Raw genomic sequence first — 16,908 nt, forward strand, 5'->3', positions numbered from 1 at the left:
GTTAAAGATGGCAAAAGATAAAAGTTATGTTAAATATTATATTTATACGGGATTGAGTCACAATTGATTGTAATGAAAATGACATTTTTAACTAACTAATGTTTGATATTTCGATTTACACCCCGGAAATCGTTTTTAAAAAAAGATTATTTTAAAAATTCTGCGAAAATGTAAAACCGACAAGTTGTTGTTATTAGGTCACGTTTCAAAATTGATTGTTGCCAAGTTGACTTATCTTATGGTTAATAGCATTCTTATGATTGAAACGATCTGAGGGTGGTGTTTTTAACTTTGACTGTTTTATGTGTTGTTTTTTGTATTATATGTTCGTGTAAAGTGTGTTTACGTAGAGTATATGTTTGTGTATTGTGTGTTGCATATATATATATATATATATATATATATATATATATATATATATATATATATATATATATATATATATATATATATATATATATTCAGTATATATACTGGGAAGTCTCTTCCCGGCTATACTGAATAATTACTTGAATTATAATTGGCTCATTAAGCGCGTAATTTTGGCGACTAAAATTGTTGATGGTAATGAAATTAACTTGCAGATTCAACAGTTGTTACCAGGTAATCTGATATCTTTTAAATCAATCGACACTATAGTTAATGAAGACGAAGCCGTAAATTATCCAAAAGAATTTTTAAATTCTCTGGATATACCAGGGATGCCACCACACAATATTCAGTTGAAATTGGTTCTTCAATTATTCTGCTACGCAATTTAAACCCACCCAGAATATGTAAAGGCACACGTTTTGCCATTAAAAATATTACCGGAAATAATATTGAAGCAACCATTTTGACTGGACCATTTGAAGTAGAAATCGTCCTATTGCCACGTATCTGAATGATACCCTTATATCATTCAAAAGTCTGTAATTTTCTATTCGATTAGCATTTTAGACAATGTCCGTTTGCGGCTTGGATTTAGGGAATCCATGTTACTTACATGATCAATTATATGTTGCATACTCACGTGTTGGTAGACCATCAAATTGATTTATATTAGCAAAAAACAAATTAACGAAAAATAGTGTTCACTAATTAGCGGTTAATTGAATGTTAATTAATAGGTATAATTTAGAATAATATAATTATTTGAAATAAAAAGCAAACTTTTCATACCTCCTTTATGGAACTTAATTCATATAAAATTGACAATAACAAATTTTATATTATATAAAATTAAAAATCAAAACTTTTTGGTGGATTATATTTAGTTGCTAAGATCATAAATTTTATTTTTTGACGCTAACCTCTGACAGCTCTTAGGTATGAATTTCATAATATTTACTTAACTCTTTTGATGTTGTTCAAATTAGGATAGTTTTTACCCGAAAATCGAAACTTTTTTGATTTTAAAACGGTTTCACGAAATCGAAGAAATTTTCAAAAGAATTTGAATCTAGGTTTTTACTTTCGGAGCATTTTACAACTTCATAGTGCTAATATTTGATATGCTATTTGGTCTTTGTATATCAACAGATATAAAAGGAAAAAGATTTTTCCAACACACTTCCATTGCAGTATCCCATTACGTTTTATTGTATCCCATCACTAGGAGGAATGTAGTTTAGGACAACTTTTTTCCCCTTTATATTCAGGTGAATTACGGAACATGCTATACTTTGTCTCATTGTCTTAAAGTGACTAGTCTGTACAGGGTAAGATATGCAATGCTAACCTTATGGGAATTTCGCCAAGACGTTGCCAGTTTTATGCAATGAGCGATGGTGTTCTCTATTGTCTATCTTTCAAAATAAACGGAATAAACCAGGAGTTCTCAACAAGTCCTCACGTACAATTTTATGTAATTTACAAATATCGTTTGCTAATAATTTTACATAATACTGTACATTATTTGTTTCTAATAGTAACTTATCAACTTTTCTCTTTTACTAGTAGCAGTAGTATAATAAAATGTGCATTAAATACACATTTGTTTCAAAGTTTAAAATAATTCCGGTAATTTCTACTAACTGCTAAATTTAAAATGTTATTTATGTCCCTGCGGTGCTAATTACTGCCATAATGTGTAAGGAATTTGTAATTTTGGTTGATATCAACTGCAAATACTTTCTTCTAAGTTATTCAGTAATTCACAAGCAATTAGAGTAATTCTTGTACAAAATATGTTTAAAAGTTTGATCCATCCAGGGCTTTAATTAGTCTTTATTTGTTTTTCAGAGCTCGTAAACATATTCGAGTTACTATTATTTTCTGTTGTTGGCTACTGTTATATTTGACGCCGAATTTTTACCACAAATGGAGGAACTTATTCAATGGAAACATGGAAAAGCTCTCGAAATTTCAGAGAAGCAGATACTAATGAATATTATTAATTAACATCTTAATCAGGATAACAACTATTCTGTATCAAGTGTAATTAGAAAAGTGTCACAAATGAGTGGTGTTTGCGAAAAGACTCTGTTTCGCATACGACAGGAATATTCATCACCTGCTGGATTAAAATCTCTAAAGAGCAGGCCCAAGAAGCGAAAGGTTGGTAATTCTCGTGACAACAAGTACGATGAAGGTGTCAGGGGCCAAATTCGTAGAATAGTTCATCAATTTTTTCGTGACAATATACCACCAACAATAAACACCATATTAGCTGTTGTAAATGTCGAAGAAACTTTGCCCAACTTTTCACGGGCCACGCTATATCGCTTGCTAAGTGATATGGATTTTGTGTTTATAAAACGTGGCAGAAATTCAATTTTGATTGAAAAACCAGAAATCATCTCGTGGCGTCATCGTTATTTACGCTCAATTCGTTAATACCGTGCAGAAGGATACAACATGGTGTATTTGGATGAATTATCGGTAAATATCGGACACCGTGCAAAATATGACAGGTACATAATAGAAGATATTGCCAAAAAGCACAATGTGAAGATTCTGAGGCTCCCACCCTATCACTGTGAACTCAATCCCATCGAAATGGTTTGGAGTGAATTGAAACGGTATATAGCTGGATGCAACGCGAATTTAAAAAAAGCTGAAATGTGAAATTTAATTACAGCAGCGTACCAGGTCATTATGCCAGAGAAATGGAAAAACTACGTAAACCACGTAATAACAACAGAAAAAAAATGTGAGAAATTAACAATTTGTTGAACGATATCGAACCAATTATTATAAATATAAATAACGGAGATAATGATGACAGTGAAGACAGTAATGATGATGATGATAGTAAAGCAGAAACTAAATGTGACAGCGATTGACGGAAAAAGGAACTAAATATAATGGTGTACAATTACGTTTACTTACACACGAAATTAAATACAATGACTTCTTTTATTTTTAACTTATTTATTAGTTTTATTTTCGGATATTTCTAAGTTTTGTTACTGCCAACATATACAGTGCGGTTTTTAAAAGTCCTTCCCCCCTTAACTTTTGAACGGAACAATACATAAATAAAATGTTTCTTTATATTTTAGTTTTATTTTATTCGATTTCGTAATTTCTATTTTATTTTAATTTAGCCCAAGTATGTTGTAGCAAATATTATGTATGTTTGAGTACCACTGACAGAAGGAAGCCAGGCAGGGTCGTTAGTGGGCATTAGTACTTAAGCTACCCTCAACACACAAGATGGATTAGACTAAGTAGGTAGAAGTGACGTTTATTTTAATACAAGTTTGCAAAGAAGTATGGCATCGATGTTGTGCATCCCTGTATAGACTAATCACTTTAAGACAATCTATAGACTAGTATTTTATTATAAAATATATCTATAAACTGTTTGTTGTGTATAACCTTTTTTTCCTTATATTGGATGTTTTCCTAATCATACTTTGAATATTTTCCGAAGGATTTTCAGTCTTTTTAAATCTCTACATGTCTTCAACAATATTTTTTCCAATTGATAAGGCACCACTTCTTTTGAGACACTACGTTTATTAATTCGATTTTCTCACAAAATAACACCACCACTAAAAAATATATTGTCAAATCAGATATTGAGATTTCATAAAAATTAGAATGTAAATACGATTATGACTTTATTATTGATTAATATCTCTCTACTTCATATTTATTAGTGATGCGAAATTTGCTGCGCAACCTTCCGATACCATTCCTATCTACCAACTCAGAACGACTCTCACCGTCACCGTGTCAAGCAGAAATGTAAGGGGGACGGTTAAAATGGGCAATAAATGTAAATCTGATTGTTTCGAGTGCATGCTTGGAATTCTGATGTCTCGATTGCTTCTAAGGTTCATCAAACTAATTTAATATTGATTTCGATTCTTTCTCTCTTTCTCGTGTTCCTTTTGATGACTTTTCAAACGATTTGCATAATAAAGATGAATCTGAGTTATCGAATAAGTGATTTTCAGTTAACTGAGTTTATTCAATTTCAAGAAAGTCGTGGACATTTCCGAAGCTGCATCTTATCAGATGGTGAAATTACAGTACTTGATTTATCAAATATCTTAAAAAAAAAGGACACTAATCATAAATTAAGGTTATCGGACCTAATAATCTCATTTTTTAATCACAAGTTTTAAAAATTTGGTTACCGTTATTTCTATTTTTATAGTTGATCAATAACTATTTTATTTTCATATTGTGATAATTTCATTGATATTTCAAAGGACTAGACTCATGTGCATTACATTAAGAGTACGGATGGAAGAGAGTTAAGGTCTGATGTTGAAATAAAAAAAGATGGTGTGAGTAACTCATAAAGTTGCTAAATGAAGAACACCAGAGAAGAGACAAAGATTGTGGAACCCCAAATAAGAATGTAATATTGAAAATACCAAGCGATGAGGTTGTTGATGCTTTAAAAAGGTTGAAGAATGGTAAGGCAGTAACACCTGATGGAACATCTGTGGAGGTTTGGAAGGTTCTAGGAGAGGAAGGGGTTAATGTGTTGTGGTAAGTGATGGGTAGGATATATGAAGAAGAAAGGAGGCCCAATGCATTGGGGGAAAACGTGATGGTATCACTACAGATAAAGGGGACATTCAAGACTGTAAAAACTATATAGAAATAAAGTTAACGTCGCACAAAAAGAAAATTTCGTTTTCGTTCACTAAGTCCCTACCTATTAATCTTCCTATGGATGTACTGAAAGAGAAGGAAAGGGAGGGATTTCTTGATCAATACACTTTGCCGATGATATCGTATTAGTGAAGAAAAGCAAAGGTGTATTGGAGAGAAGTTAAGGTGTTAAAAAAAGGCTGGGGACTTAGCAAATTGCAAACGAAGTATGTATATGTGGTTGGGTGGAACGGAAGTGGTTGGAAACATCAAATTGCTTGGAGAAAAACAAGGACGAGTAAAAAAATTTACGTACTTTGGCTCTTAAGTAACGGAACATGAGACACTAGATCAAGAAATTGTCCACAGGATGCAGGCTGGTACTCTATTGAGGTACTCTGTTATCAAAAAATCGGTGAAGGACTAGAAAAAAAGATATATAAGTGAGAGTGTGGTGAGATCTGCTTTAGTGTACGGCGGTGAAGTGTAACCTGTAAAGAGAGCTTAGAAAAAGAAGATGGAGGTAGATGAAGTGAAAATGTTACGATGGATGTTATGTAAGACTAGAAGGGATAAGATAACGAAGGAAGGGAAAGAGCCGGAGTGACTGCAATCCCAAAAAAATTTAACAACGAGGTCTTGCGATGGTTTGATTACATCAGAAGTAGAAATGAGAACAATGTGGGATGAAGGCTAGATCTATTAGAAGTTAAGGGAAAGAGAGATAGAGATAAATCGAAAAGATAGAGACTGTGTGGCAGAGAAAGAAAGATTTAAAATAAAGAAGACACGATGGACAAAAATGAATGGCGAAGAAAAGTAAGGAAAAACAACCCCTAAGCAAGGAAAAGCTGAGAAAAAGAAGATCATTGTGATTATTTCATGGATTTGAATGTGGAATAAATAATTAGAACGCTAACATGATTATTTCAATGGACTAATAACTCATTAATAAATTAATACCTAAAATACATAAAAAAGTTTGTTATAATATTGTCATCAATATTCACATTCATTACGGTTTATTTTGACAACCTTATCTTTTACAAATGAAAAAGAGGGTGGCACTTGGGAAATGTTGATAAAAGTGAATACTTCTTATAGCGTGTTATTACTATATGTAGGTTAATAAAGTTTGATGTCAGGTTAATAATAAATGGTTAATATTTTTATATTACTACACATTTAAGTTCTTAAAATTTACAAAATCCTCAAAAAAGAATTTTCATCATTATCTTGTATTTCTGCTTAATTATTTCATTTTAATTATTATGATTATATTCTAAAAATAATTATGAATAATGTATATAGTAATGTGTAAGTAAATACTTACCTATAAACGACTATAAAATGTCTTAAATAAATATATTTTTTGTTATTTTTATTAGATTCATTTAGTTTTGTTTAATTTTAATTTGATTTTATTGAACTTTTAAATTTTTTTATAATTTTTAATAAGTTTTATAATTTTTAATAATTTTTTATAATTTTTTATAATTTTTGTAATTTTTTATAATTTTTTATAATTTTTTATAATTTTTTATAATTTTGTATAATTTTTTATAATTGTTTATAATTATTTATAATTTATATTGTTCTAAAGCTATTTTCTTGTGGCATCTTAATGCAATTACTATTTTTATCAGGAATAATCATACAGACTTGTTAACATCTGTTTTAATAAAAAATGAATATTCTTTATCGTTTATAAATAAGAAATTTTCAACAATTGACCGAATGAAACAGAACAACTTAGAACGAGAACCTACAGAATACACGAATTTTTTGAACAAAAAAAAACAAAATTTGTTTAATTTACTAATGTTTTTATTTTGAGAACGATTTCCGAAGTTTAAATTGAAGCGTCAATAAACTTACTTTGATCTTTAATAGTGGCTTATTCCCATTTAAATAGTAATTACTTTAAAATACCACAAGAAAATAGCTTCAGAACAATATTAAGCAATATGCAAAATTTACTTTCTTTTTCTGTCTTTTTTTTTGACGTGTGATATACGCTGGGTAATGAAGGACAAAATATTTAATAAAACATTATTTATTTTAAAATTTTTACAACATGTGATATTTGACAAAATTTTGCTCGGGATAAAGTCCTACATTGATATTTGGTACACTTGCCACATTTGCCGCACCTTCGTTGTTTTTTAATTTTGTCCACCAAATGACCCTCATTATCCAAACGAATTTCGTCAGCAACAGGTTTTGAAGATGTGCTCCACGTGACGTTGGAATACCTGGAGCTATCAGCAGGGCCTCCACAATTCGCCTGTAAAATTATATTAAAAAAATTGCCTCAATGTTGCGGTAAAGAAGCTACATGTTGAATATTGCTCCATTTAAGCAAAATCTAAATATGGACTAATACCATTTTTTAGATCGAATTGGAATCCTATATAAACCTCTTTGCTTATCGAATAAGTCTACACCACCCATTCCCTTGTTCTAAATTTGCACAATTTGCAACAACTTTTCTGTTTTTCAGGACCATTTGTTATAGTTTTCTATAGTAAATATTTCTGGAATTGAAATATTAGTTGCCATAGTAACTTCATTATTGTCATTCCAGTGAATATGATTGAGCTGATATTCTTCGCTATATACAGCGTGGGAAGTTCAACGAATTTGTTTTTTTATTTCTGTGAGTGGGGGAGAGATCTTTTGATCTCTCAACGTTGTCAGTAATGGTAAAGACGTAGAAAATTATCAATATAGATAACAGATTCTTGTGGTAAAAACCATGTATACAGCTTTTCGGTTACGGAACTTCCTAACGAGTTACTCTGTAATTTATCTCCACTTCCAGTATAGGGATGAAATTTTGCAAGGTAACCTTTATTGGTTGCAACGCACCAGAATTTATATCCGTAACGGATGGGTTTTCCTCGAATAAACTGCTTCATTGAATGACGTCCATAATACGGCTCCATGACTTCGTCCACTGAGAAACTTCCACTGGCTATAGGTAGCGATAAAAACGTTCAGTTAGATGGTCAATTAACGGTTGAACTTTGAATGCTTTATTCGTTTGTTGGTATAATCTATTATCATTAAAGAGTAAAAATCTATGAATCTGTTCAAAGCTGTTTCGACTCATATGATTACTAACTAGATGTGAGTGAGAGTACCCTCGATATTGCCAATAGATTCTCCTAGAAGGCAATAGGTGGTATCTAGAGAGAATTTGCGTCGCAAATTCCTCGGCAGAATGCAGTAAAATCTGGTTACCCACATTTAAAAAGGAAGTCAATAAAAGGAATATTCCGAATAAAAATAGTAATTGTATTTAAAATGTTATTTACTTTTATTTAATTTTTCTTAATTTTGTATATTTTTTTATAATTTTGTATAATTTTTTATAATTTTATTTAATTTTATATAATTTAATTTAATTTATTTTATTTTATACAAATATTTGATATTATATAAAATTATAATAAGTGTATATGTATGTAGGTATGTATATGATGTATATTACGGTATACGGCAATGTTACTTTTTAATACTACAAAATTTTTCAAGATACGCTAAATAGGCAAATAGGCACGTAACGCGTGCAAAACATAGCATGCGATAGGAAATATTCAGTTCAAAAAATTGCTTGTGTGAATCGATACTGACTATATCTTGACAAAAGTAGAGACAAGTATTCAAATTGGATTCTGAGTACGTGTCTCCAATTTTGCCAATATACAGTTACATATTTCAGTTACCAATAACTATGTAATCAAATTAACATGCACTATGATGCACTGTAGCATTTTCCTGAATCCCTCGTCGTTGAAATTGTGTTCGGCTTGGGTTTCGTATCACCAATCAACCTTTATACACACAACCCTTTTAATTAGACTCCTCCGAGAGAATGGACCACAATAAACTTGGTCTGTAACAACTTGCACAAGACGATAAGGCGTATCTCTAGCCCACACAAACACCGATGTCGACATTAGTGTTGTTAGGTAACGAACAGGACCTTCATTATGTGGCAACTGGGATATTTATATGGGTAGCACTCTTGTATATATCCGTCCTTTGGGTATTATTTTGAAATTTGTGGAAAAAGTCCTTTATTTTATTTGTTAAATAGCCATTTGTTTCAGCAATTAAATAATTAAATTATAAGTTTGTTTTTATTGTATAGTATCTTAGCAGTATTTTTTTGTAAATATGTAGTTTAACGGAAGAATCTTTGGTTAAAGGTTAAATTTGATATTAATAGTAAAAAGAAGTAATAATATAAAAAATATCTTTTTATCCTTTTCTTTAATAGATAGCACTTAATATTTAATATTTTATTTATTATTTTAAGCCTAAACTAACTAAAGCTTAAGGCACCTTATAATAGAAGAAATAATAAAACTTTGAAATTCTAATTTAAAAATCAGCACTATATAAAATAAGAAACAGAGAATCAGTGGTTAAACACTTTAAATATGACAAATAAATACACTTAATAATAAGAGAGACTCTTTAAGTCTTATTATTAAGATTTTTAAAAGTGATTAGAAACACTAAAATAATACTACGAATGCAAAAGATAAAGATATTGACTGCTCTATTGAAGGAAGAATTAAAAAACTAACACATTACAATGAACACATAAAGTAAATACTATTAAAGAACTAAACAGAAGTAAATACTATTAAAGAATATATCAAAGAACTTAAAAAAACTAGAACATAATCTCTATTATCTATAATTATATGTTTTCATGTTAGGAAAAATATATTGTTGTGCAAGGCATCGGGACCTAAATAGTTTAAAATCAAATCCTATCATATTTTGGGCTTTTATTTCCAAACAGAAACTTGTGCATACTACCTACCAGGTAATTCAGCAAAACGAAAAAACTCTACCATCAGATAGTCAACGTACATCTATACTGGCAGAAGTCTAGAAAGTGAAAATCCTTCTTCATATTCCTTTCAGATTCAGCTTCAGATTCTCTCTTTAATTCCCGACATCGGCTTCTGACTAAATCGATCATGGGCTGAACTCTCCACAGACGATTATTTTTTAAAATTTCTTCTGTTACCGTGCATACATCCACAATGAAGATTGACTCTCAAGAGGTACAACCTATCTTTTGGAATTGCATCGGCAATTACAGGAAGTTTAAAGCGACTGCTCCAATATAAATGAATTCGAGGGAATTTTAAACAACCCATCACTGCATGGATCCCAAATTTTTTTTTTATTTCTTCAGGAGTTACTTTGGGTTTAAGTTCCCTTCCGTGTTTTTGTAAATAAAATTGTGCAGTACATGCATATAACAAATACGAAGCAAATATATCGGAGCTTCTTTGGCTCTGGTTTCTTTCGCAACACCGCCGTAGAACAAAGTAGTTATCTGACATAAATTAAAGATGTATTCAATAAAATGGGATTAAATATCTCTTAACTGGGACAGAGAGAAAGAGTGTAAACATTTTTCTAAATGTCTTAGATCGAATGTTTATGTTTTCAATGAAGGAGTCGTATTCCAATTAAACACCTTATACATGACGTATAGAAGTAAATATTTGAAAAAAAAAACTGTTCCTTATAATAAGCATAAACGTATGTATTATATATTGGACAGTTAATTTTAATTCGTAATTATTTTTTACAGTGCGAACCAGGATTGGGTGCTAGCGTTATGTACAATCTACTCTACAATCAGCCAACGAAGTTAATGCTTTTGGCTGGATGTAGTACTGTCTGCACAACAGTCGCAGAAGCCGCCAAAATGTGGAATTTAGTTGTGGTAAGTAAAAGAATTATATTTTTTATTACAACCCATAATTAACCTTTTATTTATGTATTTAATGATGAAAAAACAATCGTAAAATTCACACTGGCACTATTATTTTTATTTTTGATATTTTGTATAAAAGATTACTGCTTTATTCTGCTTCTTTTACTGTTAATTAAATGTTAGAAAGAACATGGTTTATAAAACATTTTATTTATCGATAAACCTGATCGTCATATACATTATGTCCTATAAAAGAAGTTTCTAATAATATTTCGTGATAATTCACAAGATTTAGACTTGGTTTAAAATATAAATCAATAAGAATAAATAGAAATACCATTATAATTCGGCAACATTCTCCAAGTCTTAAGCTATATTAAACAGTTGTCGACTCTACGTATAACGATCGATTATCTGATAGTCTTTATTTTTAATAATAGATAATAGAAAATAAGCCACCAGGCTTATTTTATAACTATTCCCCTGCGTCCTTCGATTTTACGCTTCATAATTAAGGTCGTGGCATATTATCGTGCACGTTGCGTTTCCAGCACATAGCGTTTAGTTTCCGAAAAATATAATTTAAATGGTTTTAAATATGAATAACGCACACTGTCCGGGACATAGGTCGTAACCGGTTGGTAAGGATAATGTGCATTAGCCCCCTTTCAGACGAGGATACTGTATCCGAGATACGCGTATCTGAGACGCAGATATTACATAGACTCAAATGGAGCTTTTCACACGAGACGCGCGAGGGATACAGTATGCAAGATACCGAATTCAGTATCTCAAACCTTCCTGTCGCCGACAAGTGAATGCGTATGCCAGATACAGAAGAACCATTACGTTAAATGAACGCTTTCAGACACGAATACTTTTGCACCACATTCCATAGACGCGCGATTTTCTGTCGAATAATTGTGAATGAGCAACGAAAGAAAGAAGGTGTTTTCTGAATATAGATAAATAATGGAGCGTGCTGTATTTGATAATGACAAATATATTTGTTTGGTACAATCAAATCCCTGTCTATGGGATACAGCATCGCCAGATTATTGCAATAGAAATAAAAAGCAGCAGTGCTGGGTCGAAAATTTTAAGCGAAAATTTTGAGGCCATGACTGCAGTACAGCAAAATGAATATGGTAAGAAATAAACATGTTTTTATTATAAATATATAGGTATTTTGTTTCATACTTATACAGTTTAGTTTTAAAAGTTTGCTAATTGGAATTTTGATTATTTAACGAATATCAAACTACATTATTGTGAAAGGAAAATGGTCATTTTTATTTAGGGCGAGGTAAACAATTTACAAATTGGAGATAAGTACACACATTTATTTTAAATTTAAGTCATAGACTTTAACTTTAACTTAAAGTCATAGAAAGCCGTTCTTTTGATAAAATACTTCTACGCACAGTTGTGTCTTTTTTACTCAATTGAATTTCCAAAATTTTATGAAATTCTTCAAACGAGTTCACAGACATTCGAAAATAGTTAAAAAACTTCGATGGATCTTGCAATAAATCTTGATACAGCAAACTATACGTTCCCTTGGTTTCTCTTAATTCTACAATAGGATGAACCCACAAATTACGTCGTCTTTTCAGTTTCTTTTTATTTAATATGTACCACAGCATAACACTCTCTTCTACATCCATAATCCAAAAATATAACCGCACTGCACTGCTACTATTTTCATACTGACGAGCATGCCCGTGAATCCGATACAGCAGTCATCGAAAATTCTGTATCTCGCATACAGTATCCTCGTCTGTAACTTGTTTGATTTTGATATAGAGTATTTAAAAAAATAATTTTCGAGGCTATTTTGTCATTAATGCATGTGTTTTTATTGCTTTGTGACAATTAATCACGGAAGTGATAAACAAGTAGGACTTTTGTACGGAAGTGATACCTCTTCTTTTTAAAAATACTTTTTGGTTTGATATGTATGGCTTCGTTAAATGTAGTATTTTGTTTTTTAACTGAAGGTGAAATTAAATTTAAAACATATTTAAACTGAATCCTATTCATTCTAAAATAATTGTTAAACCTATTAATTATTATTAAATTCCTATTAAAAACAGCCTCGAAAATTATTTTTTTTAAATACTCTGTATCAAAATCAAACAAAGACCTAAATAAACAACAAGGGGAAAACGACGGGTATCTAATTAACATTATCCTTACAAACCGGTTACGACTCGTTACGCAGCCGTCGGCATCAGTAAAATATTGTGTTCGAATATACTCAACAAGTGTCTGAAACGCAATGTTCCGGACAGTGTGCGTTGTTCATATTTAAAACCATTAAAATTATATTTTTCGGAAACGATATGTGCTGGAAACGCAACGTGCACGATAATATGCCACGACCTTTAGTCGAAAAATATTGTACTGTTTTCCCTGCGTTTCTCCGAAATTGAAGCTATCAATCAGCTGCCGACTAGTAGCTTCTGCTCTGTTGAGAACTGCTTCGTTTGTCTGCATAGCCGTCCACGGCATGTTAAGTGTTCGTCTATACAACCATATTTCACAAGCCTCTAAGTGTTTAATAGTAGATATTTTTAAGGTTTATGCTTCGACACCATAAAGGACAACTGATCATACGTTACATTTAATCGAGCGTTTTCGAAGTTGAAGTCTCAAGTTAGTGTTACAGAAGAGTGATCTCATTTGTAGAAAAAAGTTTCACGAGTCGTCTCAATTCTACATTTTATCTCTTAATATCTAACACCAGCAGAAGAACAAGGTTTTAGGTGGTGAAGATCATGCATGGATGCTAAATTTATAATGAGGCAAGTGCAAGACAAATCATTAGAATACAATTAATTTTACCCCGTCAAACAGGAATTTGACGGGGTCAAATTAATGGACGTTATCCACTTATTAAACACAAGAGCGATACCTCTAGGAATAATCAAAACGATCAAAAATATTTACCAGAACAACACAATAAAACTAAAAGTAGAAGAAAAACTAACTGATACCATTGAAGCTGGTACGATTGGACATGGAGATTTTCTGGGTCCTCTATTGTTTAATCTAATAATGGATAACAAATGGGAGAAAAACGACTTAAAATTATCTATTATGTAGACGAGGTAATACTACTCTCTCAATGTGAAGATGATTTATAACATAAGCTGCACCAATTTAATATAACCACGAAAATCAGGAAAATTTAACACGGTAATTTCCCTAAAAAGGACAAAATATATGGATATATTTAGCAAATTTACTAAGATGTAAAATAAAGCTGGAAGGTCAAACAATACAAGTGATGGAGTTTAAATATCTAGTCATTACATTATCTAGCTACGGAAAGCTCAAAACAGAAGTGGAAGACCAAGTAAATAGAGCAAACAGAGATGCAATAAAACAATATAGAGAAAAAAAAACATCGGGACATAAATTCTTCTTCTTCTTTCTTTTTGTATGTAGGCTTTAAAGCGTGTTTCTTTTTCAATATTAGCCTTCTAAATTGTTTAAATTATCGCACCATCTTTTTCTTGGTCTGCCAATACTTCTTCGTCCATTTGGTGACTTATCTCGTACTATTCGTACTATCCTATCTTCTGTCATTCTACTAATATGTTCGTTCCACTCCTGTTTCTGTTTTGTCACCCATCCATTTATGCCTTCTATATTGCATGCTTTTCTTATATTTTCGCTTCTCTCGCTATCCAACAGACTTTTCCCTGATATTCGTCGGAGTATTTTTTTCTCTGTTGCTTCTAGTGGTCGTCATGTTTTAGATGTGTCAGGTCTTGTCTCCGCCGGATATGTTAGTATAGGTCTAATTGCTGCTTTATAGATTGTTGTTTTTGTGTCTTGTCTTAGGTGTTTGTTCTTTTAAATTATGTCATTAAGAGATCCCGCCGCTTTACTTGATTTTGTTGTCGTACTTCTTCTTTAAAATCTCCTTAACTAGTTATATCTATTCCCAGGTATATCGCGAAAGAAATGAAAGGCAGAATTTACAAAACTGTCATCAGACCACTAACGACGTACGCTACAGAAACACTACCTGACACAGAGGGGACAAAAAGGATGTTATAAACAGCAAAGATAAAAAGACTTTACGTCGTACAGATGATATACGACGTAGATGCAAAGTGCAGAACATCAAGGACTGGGTACAAAAAAGAAAAGTAGAATAAAACGATTATATAAGCCAAATGGTAATAAATAGAATAGTACAGACGGCAAGAAACGGTTCACCAATAGAAACACGATCAGTAGGAAGACCACGAACACGATAAAACGACAACTTACTGGAGATACATTGAAAAACAGACAGTCTATATAAAACGTGACAGATGTCTACATAAAAAGAGGAAGACGAAGAAGAGAACATTTTTTTATTTGAATCTAATTGTTTGGTCATATAACAACCTAGATATTTAAAATTGGATACTCTTTTTTGTTATCAATCTACACGTAATTGTGTATTTTGATGAATTGGAAGTCAAAGCGCTTACATTAGATAAGCGATTAGTACCATGTATTTTGTTTTAAAACAAATAATTTTTAGTCCCATCTCTCGTCTCACTGTCTTAATAGATTTTAAAAGACCTTGCAATCCATTTAAATCATCGCTGAATATAACTGTATTATCTGCGAATCTGATTACCATATTCCACGTCGTGCGAAGCACCTTTAAAGATTCTATCTAAATATAAATTAAACAACAGTGAGGAAAGAATACAACCCTGCCTGACTCTTCTGTCGATGTCCCATTAATACAAATCGTCGCGATTTGATGCCAATATAATTTTTTAATGATCCTGACTTAACGGCTATCACCTTCTTTATTACTTAATATTTTAAATAAATTATCATCTACTGTATCAAATACAGTATTTTTTCATAATTCAATAGAATTTTCATAAATCAATCAAAGATATCTTTATGTTGATCTCGACATTTCTGTAACAAAATATTCAGTACAAAATTTTTTTCGAATCCTGAGAAAACTAATTAGTATTTTTGAAAAATTTAAACGCAGAATGAAAAAATACATTATTACTGAGGGCCGAAAGTCCCCGAAAACTTCTATAATGTTTATTTTAATAAGTTACAGGGGTGAAAAAAAAGAGAAAATTTAGTGTGATTTTTAATTTCAAATATTTCATTAAAAAAACTTTTTGTTTATTCTAAGGAACTTTCGGCCCTCGATAATAATGTAATCTTTCATTCTGCGTTTAAATTTTTCCAAAATATTTGTTAGTTTTCTCAGGATTCGAAAAAAATGAATGCATTTAAAAAGCATTGGCCCGAAATTTTGCGCCTACGCTCTTCTGAGTTTCATCTTGATCTTCTTTACACTTATTCCTTATTTTACTGTGGATTGAAAAGCTTTACTAGTATTTTAATCTTTTCTTCGTTTATTAGTTTAAACATATCTCTCCAGATATTATCACGGCCAACAGTTTTTCCGTTTTTTTCCAACTTTATAATATGCCATACAACCTTTAGTATTTCTAGTTTTTCGTCTTTACATAGTGTCTATAGTTATTATGGTTTAACGTCAGTAAATAGTATATTTGAGAGACGCTTGTATGCCTAAGTCTCTCCGCAAGATCAATTAAGAAATGTAATAAGGAATCAAATTGATTACATAATGGTTAACAACAGATTTTGAAATGGATGCCTATCAGTTAAAAGATAGACTGGATATGGTCCAATTATGTTTCTGTTCTTGGTAAACTTAAGTTTAGGTTTAAAAAGGTTAAGAAAAATAATTGTAAACAAAAATGAGATATACGAAGACTAAGAGGTAAGGAAACAAAAGAGACAGTCGCGCGGATTCTTTAAGACACGATGCAAATATATAATGCATATGAATTACCTCAGAATATATGTGAAACCTTTAACACGATCAGAGAAGAACATCTAATAGAAAATAAAGAGAAGAGGAAAAGTCGGATGAATGACAATATGTTGCAACTCATGAAATAAAGAAGAAAATAAAATAACAGCAAAAAAACTGTACAGTATGTTGAGACAGAAAAGAACCGAAATAAGAAAGGCAAAAAAAAGTTTTTTAAAATCACTAAATTAACATTTGGTACCTAAAAATTAAATGGAAGTTATGTATATGA

General features: G+C 31.2%; 1 protein-coding gene across 1 annotated transcript in view; it reads left to right on the forward strand.

The window, feature by feature from the left end:
• The window catches only part of GABA-B-R1 (gamma-aminobutyric acid type B receptor subunit 1), an 881,512-nt gene that overhangs the window by 382,409 nt on the left and 482,195 nt on the right, over window positions 1–16,908 (forward strand). The window contains exon 3 of the mRNA XM_072537020.1: window positions 10,667–10,801. Coding sequence (XP_072393121.1) covers window positions 10,667–10,801 — 135 coding nt within the window. The remainder of the gene's footprint in view (window positions 1–10,666; window positions 10,802–16,908) is intronic.

Source organism: Diabrotica undecimpunctata, chromosome 7 (assembly GCF_040954645.1).
Source record: "Diabrotica undecimpunctata isolate CICGRU chromosome 7, icDiaUnde3, whole genome shotgun sequence".
Taxonomy (NCBI): Eukaryota; Metazoa; Arthropoda; class Insecta; order Coleoptera; family Chrysomelidae; genus Diabrotica; species Diabrotica undecimpunctata.